Here is an 18,298-nt window from a genome sequence, read left to right as displayed (position 1 = left end):
TGTGTATTAGCTTGTATTCAATGGCCAAATGACCCTTCCAAATTAAAGTTGTACCACAAAAGAAAAAACTCAGAGGGGAGAAGAAAGTTCTACCTGAAAAATGAACTCTAAGAAATACTAGTCGATGGGTAACTCTCTAAGCGGTGTGCTCTAAGCTGCATTGCCACTTAACTCTGAATAACACACTGAAGGGAGGAATTCCTTTCTCTTTCTGAATTCACAGAAAAGAACAGAAAGAAATCCTTGGCTGTTGCCTTGATACAAAGCCTTAACAAATCAAATGTGAGTTTTCTCCTGGGGTCAGTTTTTGTCTTCCACTCACTTTGACTTATTTGCACACGTGCACACTCACACAAAATGGAAGGTGCAGGGCAAGCAGAGAGCTGCCCTGCCAGCATGACTGGAGCTTGGGGGAATGAGAGCAGATGAGCAAGCAGCTAGAGCAAACGTATTCATTTACTCTTGTTTACTCTAGCTAGATCTGAATTAATTTGTGAAACGTTCCCTTTGGGCCTGGTAGGCTGTTGAAAGCCAAAGACCATTTGTTTTACCTATTGACACACTAATTGCTAGGTTCAGATCTGCTGGGCTCCTCTTCTCATGGAGGGCTCCTGTCCTCTGTATCTCTGTCTCTGCAAGGGTACCACAGTTACATGTGCTCAAAGACCTTTTTGTAACTATGGCAATGCAATCCCGACATGTAACTACCTAGGCACTGGCAGCATATCTCACCTTTCTTTTGAGAAACTGAAACTGACAATGACATTGTTTTGTCTCAAAATTACTTTTTCTGTTTTTATTACAAGCACCACAAGCACTATCCTGCTTCCCTAATGAAGCACAGTTCATTTTTTGCCTAAAAGATGATATAGATAGGATAATGCAATTTCTTAACACCATTCCAACTAGATAATATGGCAATCAGAAAACACATTTCAACCTTCAAACTATTATCATGACTGGACAGAAGGCTAACTACAGAATAGGGAAAGTAAATTCACATGCTGCTTTGCAAGTTGCAAACTACTTTCATTACACTCAAGAGATTTAGGACTGGACTTCCCTCAGTGAAGCAGGTGAGTGTTTCCTTGCGTCTGCCCTTTCCTCCTTATCTTACACGTAATAGAGGCTCTGATTTCCAATAGCATTAAGTCTAAAGGCTTTGGTATGAACACATTGGACTCTGCTTCCAATAAGCAGCAGTAACTAATAGTAAAGTGGTAAAACACTTTACTGTTAGGTAAAATACTTGGTAAAAAGTGCTGGTAAAAGAGAAAAACACAGTGCAACAAAGACAGGGATTTAGAAATTTCTATAGGTGTAACTTGATTAAAAATAATACAGGATTTTAAAATATACAATTGTGTAAAAAAGAAACCACAAGATAAATCCTTCCAAAATATCTCATAGTTTACCATAAAATAGTTGCTGGAACATTCAAGCAACTGTTGCTTCTTCTGCTGACAATTAAACAAAATAAATCTTTGACCATGTCTGCGGCAGTTCTGCAACTTTGTGGAACTCCTGATGTTAATTCTGAAAGACTCCTCATACCAGGTGCAATCTATCACAAGAAGTCTATTGCATTTGAGGAAAAAAGTAATGGGATAAAAGGAGTAAGACAAATTTGAAGAAAATAATTAAACCCATTAATTCAACAGAATTAGGATTTCTATCTTACAAGCAGTTCAGCTCTAACAAGTTGCTCCCCAGAAGGGATTCTTCACTGTCCAATTAGCAAACCTATTAGCAGTTCTGTCCAAACTGTCAGCTAAACACCCTGGGAGAAGTTAGTCAGGGACTACTATGAGAAGCTGAGAACCAAGAGGCAGAAGTAAAGGAAAAACGTGAAAAGCGAGAGAGAGATAGGGGACCCTCCCCTCCCAGCAAACTCCACTCCTGCCAGCAGCCCCGATGCAGCATTTATCCATCACCAGGAGAGTTTGCCCCTGGGGACCAACAACATGGGGGTTTTGGTGGCTCAGACTTTTCTGTAAGGAATTCTTTATATGTGAAAAGTTGTGACAATTTAATGGTATTAAACGTTAATCCGCCCAGGAAAATGCATAGAAAAACCTGAATGCAGATTTATTTACATCCATTCACAGCATCCTAAATTTCCCTTATGATTTAGGTTAAGTCCTCTCAATGTATGCGATGATTTGAACTAATCTATATACTTTCTTTGGAGTTAATTAACTTAAGCCAGAGCAACATTTCTGATACAAAATAGGCCAAAATCAAACAAAACTTGGAATCAGGCTAATGCAGGCTGGGAAGAAGCACAGGAGGTCTCTGGTGGAACCTCCTGCTCACAGCAGACTCAGCTCTGAGGTCAGATTGGGCCACTCAGGGCTTCATCCAGTTGGGACTTGAAAATCTCCAAGGATGGAGACTGCACCACCTCTGTGGACAACCTGTGCTTCTGCCTATCCTCATGGGGGGAAAAGTGTCTCCTTACATCCAGGCTGAAACTCTTGTTATGTCCATCATCTTTATCTTTTCACCCAGCCCCAATTTAGAGACCTGACTCCATCTCCTCACTGACCTCCCCACAGGCACTGGGGGCTGCTGGTAGGTCCCACCGAAGCCATCTCTGCTCCAGGCTGGACAAGCCCAGCTCACCCAGCCTCTCCTCACAGGACCAGTGCTCCAGCTTCACCATCTTGGGGGCCTCCCCTACCATTTGTCCAATGTCTTTCTTGTACTGGGAGCCCCAAGTGGGCGCAGGATTCAGACACAGTGTAACGACTGGTGAGTAAAGAGGATTAATTGTGAACAGGGTACAGGTCCCTGGGATAAGAACAGCCTATCTCATTCATTTAGCTACCTTTTCCTAACGTTTTCCAGTTGTTGCATTTACCAGCTAATAATTCTGTGTGCTTCAAATCCTAAGCGTATGTCAGCTAGAATACATTTATTGTCAAACATCTCTCCCACAACTTGTAGCTGTGAATCTGGGTGGGAACTGACACTCCAAGCCGAGCTCTGCTGTATGCCAGACCCTGCACAGGAGCTGCTCACCACACATAAGTTCTCTGGCACTTTCCAGAGTGCTTTTCTCCTCACAAAAAGCCATTCCCACACAGCAGGGCCCTGCGTCTGCAGCAACTGGTCACCAACACATGAATTATAGGAGAGTGCACATTATTTCTTGCCTATTTACTCCCACTGACTTCCACAAATTATTCTACAAGAGTGCTGGTTTCTAAAGACATATTATGTAGTGCTACCACTACAGTATCACACTGGAGCACAGAAGTTAATACCATCCTCATTAAAATATTTTATTCATAAGCAAATAATAAAGGTGGAGGCAAATATTTGATGACATGATCGAGTTTTAAAGTATCTCAGAATAAACAGAAGCAATCCGAGCTAATTACAGTTATGACAATGTCATATGCTCACAGCAAAACAGGTCTAATCCTGAAAGTAACTGGAACCTTCTATGGCTGTGTCTGAAATACAAAAACATACATAAAATGAGGAAATCAGCCCCATTATAAATTTACTATTGCTTAATAAGGCATCAGGAGTGAGGACTGACCTCCCCAACTTCAGAAGTCCAAATGCAGGTTAAGACAGTCACTGTGGCAATAAAAAGCAACAGAAGAAACTGACAATTTTAGGTCTATATTGGGATAAAATAAATTGAGCTTACAAATTTTCCTTTTTCTCCATTGATTATAAAGGGGCATAGGACAACCTCTGCATTATGCCTCCCATCCCATGTTTCATATCCAGAGATGTGTTCTTGGCCTACCACTTGTGTCAAGAGACACAATTTATCCCAGGTGACCTAAACAGAGATAGGTGGTATTGGTATGTTCATGCAGACATTTCTGCTATTCAGCTCAAAATGGTAACTAATTAAGTTTCAGGTATCTGTTTGTGTGCTGCACCCTCTGTAAAAACAAGAGCATTAGCAAAATGACAGCGTAAAACTTCTGCATCTGTGCTGTGACTGAGGTTACGTGACCAGTTAGCACAAATTCAGAAATGCTTAACTCAAGCAGGGTGGGGGCAATGCACTGTTTCAAGTTATTCTTCCTATATGCATAACAATAATGCCCCAAGGTTCCAGCTAAGATCAAAGCCCAACTATATGACAGGGTACATACATTCATAATAACACTTTGCTGTGGACTGAAACACGCCACTGCAGCAGCTGAGGATATTACTACTTCCAGGTGTATACTGCATCCTTGTATGTGGAGCAGATGTTGTGTCTCCTGTAGGAAGGGCAGCAGTAAAGCATAAATACTACATCTAAGCCACTGCACCTTTCCCTCAGTAGGGGAGCAAAATAGCAGATACCTGGGGTCCCTTCAGCTACAGCTGTTACCTTCATGGCAGCTGAGTCCTAAAGAAGCAGTCCTTGCTTCAGGTAATGTACAAAATAGACACCTCTCTGGCAATAGAGAGGTGAACTGGCTTCCCAAGATCACTCAGACAGTCATGGAGTAGTCTGGGAGAAAGTCCAGATGGATCTACTATACCATACTGTCTCCCAAACTAGCTATTAAGTCAAACTCTCTTAATTTTCACAGGCAAGTCTTAAAATGGGGTACATATTTATGCAACAATGCCAATGGCCAGCATCAAACATCTGACTTAAGCTGGGAACAAAGCCATGGGGTATCAAGTGCATGGACTTAAAGACCGAATAGGTCTCTGGTAAGTCTTACAGAACCAGGGGTAGGGGATGAGGGGGGAATTCTGCTCTATTTGCTCACACTTAGATCATAATACAGGTACAGAAGTGCCAAAGGGAGGGAAAGGAGGAATAATTCTTTCCCCTACACTGTGGAGCAGTTATAGATATAAGTTGAAGTGATCCTTACTGCTTTTGAGGTCTCAGCTCACTCGCCAGTGAATTTACTCTTTGCTCAATACAACCTTCTCCTATCTATGGTCAGTGCTTTACAAATTAACCTCGCTGTCACAGTGACTGGCGGGTGAGGGCTTATTTTCTCCAGTGACAAACAGCTGATGTTTGCCTATTTCAGATCCCTGCATAAGTAAATATTGTTCAAGTGCTGAATTTCTAAGCAAGCTGAAAAATGCATTATTTAAAACATGATTTTGTTCCAGCATTGCACAATGTTAATATTTCTAAAGCTACTTAATGTTTACGCATCTAATGCATGCATATGGTAATTTGATAAATTTTAACGGAACTTTTTAATAACTGTTTCCAGTTATTCATTAATTACGTCATGATAAATTTGGATCAAATGCTTCATTGGTCTCTACATTTGTGCATATCATTTGTTGCACATTCAGTCTCTTCTTCTGTATGACCAAAAATTTCCACTTTTTATGAAGATCTGTTCTTCATTTGGTCTCTCCTGTTAGACAAGGTGCACCTCAGTCAGATTTCATTTGTGTTTTCAGTTTGGCAAGACCAGTGAGATATTCATCTCTCCGTTTTCTCCTGGCATCCAGGACTTTTGGAACAACTGGTATTTTTTCAGACATTGCCTGGAACAGAAAATGTAAGATGATCAAAGATCACGTTCTGAGTAAAAAGTTTCTCAGCAGCATTGTCTCCTGCTTTCCCTGTGTCAGACCAAGTAACCACCCACACAAACTGTAATTTAGTCTATCACAAGTAATAGGCCACTAATTCTTTACATGGGTGACTGGAAATGAGCTAAACTGTATGAGAAGAAAAGCGCTCCCACTTGGAGAAGGTTGGCCTGAATGTGACAATGAAGGTGCCTCTTCTCTCAGTTTGGCCCACACAGCCTCTTTGATAATAACCTTTTATGAAGTAGGAAGAAGGCAACCTGGCCATTTATGTGGCTGAAAATGTGCTCTAAACCAGATTCACATGTGTGTGTGTTTAAAGCTGTGATCTCTCTTCTGGCTCCTAATAAATGTAATGAGGGATACTGTGTTTATTAAAAACATTTTGTCTTAGGAGTGCCAGTTACAATCAAAATGACGGGGGAAGACACATATAACAGACCCAGAATTGTAATTTTTGTTGTGTATTGGAATATGGGGGAGAGAAAGTACAGTACTATTTGAGGACACAAAGGCAAGAAGTCTGAACAAGTTAGCACACAAAAATTATATTTAAAATGAAATGGGAAAAAAAAGTATTTCTGAGTGCACACAGTTGTCTTAGAAGTGCAAGTTAAATGTATCACTGAAAGAAGAACAAAAGGTAGTAAGCTCTGGCCAGACAGTACATTGTAACAGATTTTCTTTCAAAGAAAAAAGGCTGGTTTGAGAGTGCAGGTAGAGATCATAAGGTCATCTTTGCCAAAATAGCACCTGAAGTCTTAGGTTTAAAAGGCAGGTGTTGAGAAACTGGGTAAAACCTCGACCTGCTACCAATGACTGGCAAGCTGCAGTCACTCCAGAAAAAAATCAGGGGGAGGGATAGAGGAGTCAGATAAGAAATGTTTAATGTTTTACTCTTGAGAGATGATTCTTGCAAGCCCGTCTTTGGCACTGAAGACTGAAGACAAAAAAGAGAGACAGAAACAGATGCTGAAGTGGAATCCAGCTTTCTATAAGGAAACCCAAACTCTTTCATATCAATTAAAATCTTCTAATAGTGAATAACTCCACAATTATTGATTGTTGTTATTATAAGCAATCTATGTTGTTTAAGCATAAAAGAATCTCTTTCATTTTTAACACAGCTGATGTTGAAATTGCATTAACATAAATAGGAATGAAAAATGCTGTTGTCCAGACAGACTGCCTCCATATTTGGAATTAATCTCTGACAGCTGATCAGGAACAATTCAACATATACACATGTTCTTTAGTGAAGCATTAAAAAAGGCAACTAGGAAAAGACAGTTAGGAAATGACAATACTTCAGTTAATTCCTATGGGCATACAAAAGAGCCTATATAGTAAGTATAAATAAACTGTGGGCTTAGAAATGTTAACAGACAAACTAGGTCCCAATCCAGCATAGCACTTAAACACGTCTTATCTTTAAACATGCAAGTAACCTTACCAGACTGCTCACATGCAACTTAAATGTGTATTTGCACACATTACAGACTGGAGCTCTGGTCTGTAAAGTATACAAAAACAAGAACACCCAGAAGAAAAAAGCTACTGTAATAGTAGCTTCAGGTTGACATAGTGCTTAGGGATATGGTGTAGCTGGGAACTGTCAGTGTTAGGTTAATGGTTGGACTAGGTGATCTTCAAGGTCTTTTCCAACCTTGATGATTCTGTGATCCTGTGTATAGGAGAAAGACATAGGGAAAGAAGTCGTGTAGGAAAGGAAGATGGAGCTGTGCATATTATGGTAGACAACACAGGACAGAAGTGGTAAGAAATAGTGTGGAGGATTTAGTGTCAATAACCCACAGTTGTTAGCAGTTGACTCTGCTGTCTAGTAATAACGTTACTCAGCTGCTAGATAACTTTCCCTGGATGTATGTCAAAGTGCTTTGAAAAGGGACTTACATGCATGATGTACTGACCTTTTAATATAAAGTACACATTCACACAAGAAATACAGACTACAGATATCTCTAACAGTAAATGGTACAAATGTTAAAATAAAAGTTAATGTTCTCTGTTCTGAATGTCACTGCATTTATCAACTCTGTATTTACCTGATTGATTTTCTGCTCAATTTCACCTGAAAATTCCGGAACTGGTCCAAAGGTGTTCAGAACAAGTCTCATACCTTCACGGTATCTTTCACAATAATTTGAAATACCTAAAAATAAGAGTGAAAAATTACATTTCAACAGAAACTCCTACTCAAGTTCAGTAAGGCTGCCTGTGCTTAAGCACCCTCTTAAATCAGAGTCCAAAAAAAGGTGTGCTCTTATGCTAAAGACACCTAATTGTCATCAAGGAAAAATGGATTCTATCCACTACATTTCCATTAAGGTTCATGGAAAAATCATGTAGGACATGCCTTTACTGCAAAACCAATTAATGTTACATACCAGCAGGCAATGCTGCGTGAGGGATGTAGTACACAACCATGGATATACTCGTGCTTTGTTACTGGAGACCAGAAAGCTTCCCCAACCAGTGTCCACAAGGAGGGTGCTCTCTCCTCTCTCCTCTCTCTCCTCTCTCTCCTCTCTCCCCTCCCCTCCCCTCTCTCTCCTCTCTCCCCTCCCCTCCCCTCTCCTCTCCTCTCCTCTCTCCTCCCCTCTCCTCTCCCCTCCCCTCCCCTCCCCTCCCCTCCCCTCCTCCTGTTCAGCATGTGTCATATCAGGTGAAGCATTCCTGTTAATATTTTTATTTATTGACCTGGAGTGTATCAAGAACAACATGGCCCAGGGGGAAAGGGTCAAAGGCATGGAGACCCAGGTGGCCTCCAGTGAATAAGAAAGGCTTAAGGAGGAACAGATGGATCCTGCAGATGAACACCTTGTATTGCAACTGGGGTTAGCGACAGGGATTTGGCTTTTATGACCACAGGACCCTCCTCCATGGTTGAGCACTGCTAGGGGGAGATGGAATCCACTAGACAAAGTGGAGGAAAAAGCATCTTTGCCAAAAACCTGGCCAATGTGGTGAGAAAAGCTTTATATTAGGAACACTGGAAAAGTGAGATTACAACCTGTAGTCAAGTGAGGAAGGGGTGTACAGACATGGAAAGAAAAGAGTGCAGGGTAACAGGTACAGGAGAAACCTCAAGAAAGTATAAAAAAATGCAGGAGTCCACCTCTGGTGTATGCACAAATGCGTGCAGCCTGGGAAACAAGCAGGGGAAATGAGTTCCATGTGTGTTCACACAACTACAACATTGCTGGAGCAACGAAGGTGTGTTGGGATGGCTCACACAACTGGAGTGCTGCGGTGTATAGATACACACTTCAGGGAAGACAAGCAGGAAAGACAAGGAGGGGGGTGTGCTATCTCTAAAGGAGCAGCTCAGCGTATGGAGCTATTCTATGGGATGGGCAACTGGCTGGGAGAGAGCCTGTGGGTCAGCACCAATGGGGAGGCCAGTAAAAGACAGCATCCTCCAAAGGCAAGAACAGTCCATCCTGATATTCAGGAAGACAATTAGATGTATCAAGAGATTGGCTTGGATGAACTACAGTGGAAAATGGCAGCATACAGGAGGTGGGAGGAGGGATGGGCTGTAAAGGAGAAATTTAAAAACACTGCCTAGGCATGTAGGGATGGTGTCAGGAAAGCCAAAGCTCAGCTCCAGTTGAGGCTTGCAAGAATGTCAAGGGCAACATGAAGGACTTCTACTGTTACATTAGTAATAGAAGGCTGAACAAGGAAAGTGTGGGTCTGTTGCTGAATGGATGGGTGATTTAGTGACAGGAAAAACAGGTAAAGCAGAGTTACTTCTTGCTTTCTTTGCTTCAGACTTCATTGATAAGGTCTCCTATGCCTCTGTGCTTAGAGGGAGGGTTCAAGGAGAAGAGCTATGAGCACTAGATAATGACCTAGTCAGTGACTATCTGCAAGAACTCTGACCCACCTGAAACCATGCGACCAGACAGACTGTATCCAAGGATATGAGAGAAATGGCCCGTGTCCTTGCAAGGCTGCTTTCTATTCTATTTTAAAAATTGTGCCACTCAATGCACCAATTTCATCATCTGAGATGCCCAGATCACTGAAGGTAAATATTGTACACATCTTCAGAAAAGGTCAAAAGAGCAATCCGGGGTACTACAGGCCAATCAATCTCACTTCTGTCCCTGAGAAAAATCAAGGAGCAAGTCCTCTTGAAACAAATTTCTGGGCACATGAATAAGAAGAAAGTGATTGTAACAGTCAGCATGTAGTCACCAATGGGTACACCATGGTGTAAGTCATGTCTGACTTCGTTGCCTTCTGTGATAAAATCACTTGATTTATGGAAAATAGGAAAGTAGCACATATCATTTATCTCAACTTTAGAAGGGCATTTGACACTGTCTCCCATGATATTCTTGTATCAAAGTTAGGACATTAAGGTCTGCATGCTTGGACAATGAGATGGACAAAAAATGGGTTAGATACTCAGGTTCAGAGATAATGGTTAATGGGTTGTACTCTACCTAGAGGCCAGTAAATGTGGAGTATTGCAGGAATCTATCCTGAGACCTGTACTGCTTAACAGCACTTCCTCATAAAGTTTGTGAATGATACCAAACTGGGCTGGGGTGGGAGGTGGGGCTGGATGGACCAGCTGATACATTGGAGGGCAGGGCTGCCCTTACACAGGCTAGAGCAATGAGCCAATACAAAATCTTAAAAAAATTGAACAAGGACAAATGCAAGATCTTGCACCTCAGAAGGAAGAGCTCCTTGCAGCAACACAGGCCTGTGAACTCCAAGAACTCCTGGTCGTTGTAGGCAGCAAGCTGAATGTGAACCAACAGTGTGCCCTTGCAGCAAAGAGGGCCAACAACATCCTGGGCTGCATTAACAGCACAGGCAGTGGATTGATGGAAGTGATTAACCCCCTTTTCTTAGCACTCATTAGACTGCATCCAGAATACTGCATTCAGTTTGGGATACACCAGAAAGACACTGATAAACTGGAGCAACTTCAGCAGAGGCCACCAAAATGGTGGGGGCTGGGTGCTTACCCTGTGAGGAAAGGCTGGGGGAGCTGGTCTTGTTCAGCCTGGAGTAGAAATGGCTTGGGGGGGGCACCTAACAGCAGCTCCCCAGTGCCTATGGGGAGGTCACTGAGCAGACGGAGCTGGGCTCTTCATAGCAGTTGCATGGCAGGAGGACAAGAGACAATAGGCACATTTGAAATGAGAGGTTCAGACTGGATACTCAAACACTGGTACAGGTTGCCCACAGAGGTTGTGCAGTCTCCATCTCTGGGGGTTTTCAAGACTCGAAGAAACCCCTGAGCAGCTTGGTCTGACCTCAGAGCTGACCCTGCTGTAAACATCTTAAAAAACATGTGGTCAGAGAACCTGAGAACCAGCTAACTGTAACAATGGGTAAAATGGTAGCCAAGTAGACCTTGGCTGAATTAGGAAAAGGTCCAATTTCCATCAGCTCCAGTAGGAATCTCAAAAAAATTACTTTTGAGGCACTAGAGAGGAACTGGAATGATAAATGCAGCAAAAAGAGGAACCAGTCGTTTAGCCAGACATATACATCTAGTAGACTTTTTAGTTCTATTAACAACCACATAATAAAGAAAGGATACGGCAGCCTTTCCCACTGTACATCAATCAAGAAGCCATGAGCTGCACCACAACAGTAAATAAGCAATGCTTATCTGGCAGTAAGCAAACTGACATGAGTAAGAATGTGATTATCCTGATGAACACCCTAGATCTGAGAAGGGAAGTTCTGGATATCCAGTAAAAGCTTGTGACAATCATCTTCCTTTTCTGAGAATCATAGAGACTGAAAAACTTGCATCCTTAACTCTCTTTTTATTAGCTAATTATCAAAGCAAAGAGGAGAAAAATGCAGAATACAAAGGCAAGCAATTACAGTCACCAACTCTTTCACAAAGACTCAGGAGATCATACAGACTGAGAAGCATGAACCTGAACTGCTCATGGTCTTATCCAACCACAAAATGCAAGAAATTTAAGTGGGGCGGCCTGACTACCACACAAAAGAATGAACTCAGGTCAAGAGTCATTAAGCAGTCTCCTTTCTAAACAGCTTGTAGACAGTTCCCTGGAATGCAATATCTGATACCAATACCGTAGAAGTCACACCTGTCTAACCCTAAATGGTTGAGGTTGAAAGGTGCATGAATGAATAGAAACCTCTCGCTACTGGCAACTATGAATCATAAACTACAACACTTAACGCTGCTCAACATGCCTGAAATCACTGAAGTACAGGTTTTCCATAAGGTCTCTGAGGTCAGTCAGGTTACAGAGAACACTCTTGTTCCTGGACCAAAGACGGAAGAACTTTGAAAGAACAAATGTTTAAGTAAGTATTACATTTCCTTTAAGAAATGAGCACTCTGAAGTCATGATGACCATCAGCTAAACAACTGAAAGGACAGAACGGGAGAACATGTCCATTTCATGAGAGCAACATGAAGAGATTTGAGAGTATTCAACTCTCTTAAAAAATGGACTACAAATATTCTCCAGTATCAGAAGGAAGGAGGATCTGAGAAAAACTGCAGCCTTGTGAAGTAGCTTGAACCTACATTTGGTGCCAAGAGTGTACCAATCAGCAGTTAGTCAGCCTGTTTCCTTGTGTTATCTACCCACAGAGCATGTGTTTGTAGAATGCACTCTAGCATGTTCTGGCCTTCTCCAACACAAAAAGGGAGGTCAGCTGGTCATACAGCTATATTGGTGCTCTAATTATATGAAAATTTAGTATTTTACTTAATTTTCTTGATTGACACACAGGCAGAAACCTTCAAAGTGCCTAGTGGGCTCCAAAACATCACTGGCAGGAAGTGAGATTCAGGAAGAGAAGCATTACTGTGGGATACGGAAAGGCTGTGATACGATTCCATCTCTTCACTGAGACAATAAGCAGACACCAACCACCTCTATAAACACTCCGGACACTGTGGAAAGGACCACTGGTTATCAGGGTTTACTGATCATACTCTGTCATTAACATAAGTGCTTGCCTGTTAGATCTTAACAGCTGGGCTCACAGACTTTGGCAACTGAAGCCAAAGAATACGCGATCCACGTGAGCAATCTTGGGAACCCAAGACAATTCTGGATGAGTCTCATGCACCAACCACAAGATGATGATATTTACATTTCACCTTGCTCACGTGAGCTTTTTCTTCTAACAGTGAGGAGTCTGAGCAAAAAGTTTGCGCCCACATCATGCAACATCATCCAGAGTTCCCAGATGTAGAAGTCAAAATAACTGAGGCTGAATAGTGCAGATCTGTGTGAACCTGGGTACACCTTGCTAACTCACAGCTGCTGGCAGCAGCTGTTGTCAGCTAGACAATCATAAAATCAAAAATGGTAAGTCAAATATGACAATTCAGTCAAATATGGCAATTCAAGCAAATCCACATGAGCAATAGAAGGAATAGTAAACAGAGCAGTGTCAGTTACCAGTCATTCTGGTGCTTACCCAGATGACACAGGTCTATGACACCTAGACTAGTGCTGAATAGTTTGGGTTTGGTACTTTTCCAAAAGTCATGGGGAACGTCTCAACTACCTGGTAAGCTGGTGTAATAATACCATAGATCTGAATAGTTTTGATTCTGTTACAGTCAGGAGAAGGTAGAAAAGAAGTCTCTGTGCCAGAATCTTCTTCATGAGCCTCAATCTAAAGAGATAACATTAGTATCCCAGGAAATCTAAATGCTTGGATGTAGCTGATCCATCCACCTGGTGAATGTGAACTCCTGAGCTGCAGACGGCCTTCAAAGTTCACTCAGCCTGGAAATTGAGCTTCTACTGGCAGATCACCTACTGCTTGAATCAGAACAATTTCTGGGTGGGTGTAGCTCACCAATGCAACAGAGATATGCCAAATGCAGGTTGAGTAATACACTCACTGCATGCAATGTATGAATGAAAAGAAGCTTTATGCAAAGTCAGCAAAATAGGAAAGGGTAAAAAAAAGTTACGGGTCAGAGAAGAGCAGCTGCATTAGTATAATTGATCTCAACACTGTGGCTGAAACAGCAACACACAAACACATATGCTGCATGCCAAGCAGGGGGTGGACACTGCAAAATCTTTTGAGTCTTAAGTGAAGAAAACACACCAACAGTTAGAATGTACACATGGTCTCACTCAAAGAGTAAAAAAATAGTAATTTCAAAATAACGAACTCAAGATAGCACTCCCAGTGTGAAATGTCAGTGGAGACTAGTGCAATCTTTAACTTGGTTTCAGTAATGAAGGTCAACCCTATGCTGCCAGCTTCAAGAAGACACTTGAGCAATAGGGAATATTGCTGGAAAAACCACTTTGCTTTTCAACTGCAAACTCAAAACTGGCAAATATTTGACTCCAGGCCTTTAGACTTAGGAGTCCTTTGGTTCAAAGTTCAGGGCTATTGCAAAGGTCGATGAGAAGAGCACTTGACTGGAGCATAGGGACAAAAAGATGGAAAACAAGTATGACAGATTCCCTTTAATTTTAATCCTTGTTGATACTGTCCAGGGAACAGCTTAAGCTGGAAGAATTAGCATCTGTAAACAGTGTGAGACCGACAGGGCAGTATCTGGGAGCAGGAGAAACAGTAAGAAGATGGCAAATGGGGCAGTTAAAAACAATCAACATCTCTCCTTGCATCCAGTTGCTGTGCCCACACTGTGCCCCACTATCTCTAACTGGAGAAAAAGAGGATTACTGTTGGAGGAAAGGGGCTATGGGAGAAGGCAGATGTTGCAAGCAGGCACCTAACCATGAACACAGAACAGAAATACCTCCAGGGAAGGTACAAGTTCCCTGAATCTTCCTTCCATCATATGTTTACAACTATGGCAGAGAGTGGAAGAGGAGGAATGATAACAAATTGTTCTAAGGGAGTAGTGGATACAGGAATATAGAGATGAAAGGGGAATACTCTAGTCCCAAACCCATTCAGCATTTCTGACTTGTACAGTACAGTCAAAGGAACATGTTATCACAAGCTAAGATGATTCAAGGCTCTTCAGCTGCCCATATGTATCTAGGAAATGCAAGACTTTTTATACCACCAAAGACGAATAAGCTGCTGCTTCTTCAGCTTCAATGAGAGTCCAGTCAATTTCCAAAATAGCTAATGAACTGTCCCAGAATAATCTGTTCACAGAACTACACTTGGCATTTGCAGGTTCTTACCCTGAAGGACTTGCACTGCTGTAGTGCAAACATGAATATCAGTGAAATGCCTCTAGTTGCATCATCAAAACAAACAGGGCATTTATGAAGAAAAAGTAACTCAGGACAGATATTGAGCTTAGAAGCATGCATAAAGTGCTTCACTGCCCTGAGAAGACCTCTTCACAAGTGAGGTTCATAAAGGTGATGGGAGCAGTAGAAAAAAAAAGTGAAAACATGACAGTATAAAAACATATGTTCATGCATTATAGTATGTAAGCATCTTCAAGTATCTTGGTTTCTTGTACGCTAAGTCTCATTCCTTCCTTTCTTAAGAAAGACAACAGGCATGAGGGCTGAAAGATGCAAGCAAGCAAACTTGGTAAACCAGTCTGGCAAGGACACTGCACATGGGGCAAAACAAGGAAGGCACGGAGATATTTGTGAGAGAAAACAAGACACAGGAGCAAGTGTTACTGGCAAGGACAGGGAACACACCAAAGACACAGGGTGCCTCACGATACTGAGTATTAACTTAATGACTTTGAACCTGATGAGCAGCATAATAAGATACTGCAATGACTCAAAAAGAGTAGGTGAGATGGTCAAGCCACTGATGTAATAGCATCAACAATTTGAAATGATTGGGGTGGGGTTGATTTTAGCAGGTAAAATCTAAGAACAGGCTGCACTTGGTAAGACTGAAGATGAGTATGGATGAGAACAGAAAAGAAGGGGCATATTTCAGGAACATCATGGAGGGATCTGTCATGGTTAGTTTATGTTCAGAGAAAAGAGAAGTCCCAGGCTCTTTGTTTTGCTGACAGAGGGATTACATTTCCAGACATTACAGCTCCAACAAAAACTTTCTAAATGTAATCCTGTCTTCCATATGGGTGTGTCTGAACACATGACCTTAGTTAGGATATGAATTCACAGGACACTTGCTACTCTGCATTAACTCCCATATGAATTCACTTAGACTGTAGTTGCATGAATACTTTCAACTACACCAAAAAAGGTTTTCTTCTCACTGTCACCGTGTTACTATCTCAACAGCAATGCATAAATATTTGCGCAGGACTGCTGTGAGCTGGATCAAGGAATTAAATTTGAGTTAATATGAACCACTTCTTTTGTTAGAGTAGTTTCAAATCTGGGATGAATTCCTCAGTCTGAGCCACTTGGTGACCATACACATTCTTTTGTTAGCGCAAGGGAGAAGGATACACCAAGATGTGTTCTTCAGGACACATCTATAATGACTTGAGCAATCATTAAGAATTCCTGTGCTCCTTTCAGAACGTGGAGGGAACCACTTTATGCCTAAGAGTCCATAGAAGAAAACTGGTGCACAGCAGCCAGTATGCTGAAACATTCACACCTTTGCTTATTGCACACAAACTTCTTCATACAGAACAGCCCTGCAGCTCCATAAAGGCAAACTGCAGTTCTAGGACTATAAACTGCTTTCTTCAGCCTATTGGGAAGTGAATCGAATGTGTGTAAATATGTATGAAACAACTGGTGGGTTCACAAAAGAAGATGGTTTTGTATGATTATGTACCACTGTGATATTTCATCTCAGTAGTAACTTCTTACAAGTATTCCTGGATTAAGTTGAGATATTTTATGATCCTAAAACTTAATACATGGGTTGGACAGAAATTAAGGCAATCTTCCTTTTCTTAGATTTTACTACCTTAACTTAGAGATTCTCACACCCTCTACTTGCTAGCTTGTGGTACGAAAGCTCCTGAACTGGGTTAAAGCTTGGTTTGCTCACTATATGGCAGCATTAAAGCAGCAGCCATAGCAACGAAAATAATCTCTGCTTTTGAACCAGCCAGTATGCCCATCTACAGCAATTGCTAAAAAACACGTTTGGCTATGTTTTGCCTACCCAGACAAGAAAAACTTACTTCCTTTGAACTATGGCTTATGATTCCCCACTCTTTCCTTTTCATATTTTGTGCTTTTCGTACAGCACAATTATTCTGCTCCTATCATCCAAAACCAATTAATCTGGCAGGTGCTTTTAAGACAAGCAAGCAATCCCACTTTCAGTAACAGAAACACAGTTTTCACCATGAAGACTCATTCCTAGCTTACCAGATATTTGCACTTACATTATAGGGACCATACATCAGCCCCCATTTTCACATAACTCCTGTAGACACTTGTTCGAATACCACAGGGAGTGATAGGTAGAATACCATCCTGGAATGGTATTTGTGTAAACACAGGAGAGAAAATAGCAACAAAGGTCCTTCAACCTCCCCCAGCCAGCTCTTCTGCTAATGTTAGATCATGATTAAATTCCAATTATTGCTCACTAAATAACCCACTAATAAAGTAACTGATCTAAGACAGCCAGTTGTGAAATATATATGATGAACTTTTGCTGCAAACATGTAAAACACAAGTATGATAGTCTACCCTCTCGTTTTACAGACCATTTTTTGCAAGGTCTTAAAAGGAGCTGACAGTTCAAGAAACAAGAGATTCAGGAGATACAATCTTACTGAGGCTGGATCATCTTCAGTATATTCATAGATAGCCAGGTACATCTATAGGAGCAACATGGTGTCTGTTAACATAATCCCACGATAAGTAAATGGGTAAATGACTCTAGTGGAGTCTATTGATGTTCCTGGTAAAGACTTAACAGCATTTGTTGTGATGCTGCCATGTGAAATCATAAAATGATGGACTCAAAGACAGAGCTTACTGAAACCAAAATCAACATTAATTTTATTTACTGAAACCAACAATCAACATCATAATATTATGCAATTTGGATGTGCTTTTCTCCCCCCCAAAATGGTTTCTTCCCTGTCTGTTGCAATTCAGTTCTCAAACGGCTGTTGCTTCTGCTCCTTTTAGAGACTTGATGCTGTCATTTTAATTTAATGTTCAAGGTTTTTGGCTCACTGCCATATATTCAAAATTTCTAATATTGATGCATAGATTAACTGGTAATCTAAAGCGGCCTGGACTATAGCTTTTCATAGGACCACTTGTGAATATGGAGGCAAGGACACAAGAACTAACACAGAGGAAACCTGGTATTAGCACATAAGAAGTTCATGGGAGGATCTTGACGTACACACCCAACATGGAAAGAAATAAACACTGATCTCAGAAAAAAAAGTAATTGAAATAATATTCTTTATTCAAAAATCAAACAAAAATATCACATCACCCTTAAAAAAAAGACTTGTCCATCTTCCAGGATCTCCCACAGATAACACTATTTTTCTCTCACATGCTTCCTGCATCCCTACGATCCTTTCTCATTGATTAACAGAGAGTTTAAAATTGTGTGTAATTAATATCTTATGGTTGTAAAAGGCAGGCAGCTGCTGTGAAGTTAGTGAAGCTCTCAATAGGCTATCAAACAGAATAGAGCGGGGTTCTTATCTCTACCTCCATTTCCCTCCACTGACAAAAAATAGATACTATTAGTACAATGAATCAGAGCAGGTTGACCCGGGCAATCAACAGAAGATCCATACTATTCCATGTTATATATGTGGGAAGTAATACTAGGCAACCAAAGAGAAGCTGGCACTGGTATGGAACTATGAACGTAAGCCATC

At 41.3% G+C, this 18,298-nt stretch overlaps 1 protein-coding gene across 3 annotated transcripts in view; it reads right to left on the bottom strand.

Annotated features, from left to right (window-relative positions):
* Positions 1 to 3,266: 3,266 nt before the first annotated feature.
* Positions 3,267 to 18,298, bottom strand: part of CRYL1 (crystallin lambda 1) — a 64,437-nt gene continuing 49,405 nt past the window's right edge. For all 3 annotated transcript variants that reach the window (XM_074816054.1, XM_074816056.1, XM_074816055.1), the window contains 2 exons: positions 7,602 to 7,708; positions 3,267 to 5,487 (listed from right to left, as the gene is read on the bottom strand). In XM_074816054.1, coding sequence (XP_074672155.1) covers positions 5,374 to 5,487; positions 7,602 to 7,708 — 221 coding nt within the window. In that variant the 3' untranslated portion in view covers positions 3,267 to 5,373. The remainder of the gene's footprint in view (positions 5,488 to 7,601; positions 7,709 to 18,298) is intronic.

The sequence above is a fragment of the Strix aluco genome, chromosome 2 (assembly GCF_031877795.1).
Source record: "Strix aluco isolate bStrAlu1 chromosome 2, bStrAlu1.hap1, whole genome shotgun sequence".
Classification (NCBI taxonomy): domain Eukaryota; kingdom Metazoa; phylum Chordata; class Aves; order Strigiformes; family Strigidae; genus Strix; species Strix aluco.
This window is presented reverse-complemented; position numbering and strand designations above follow the sequence as displayed.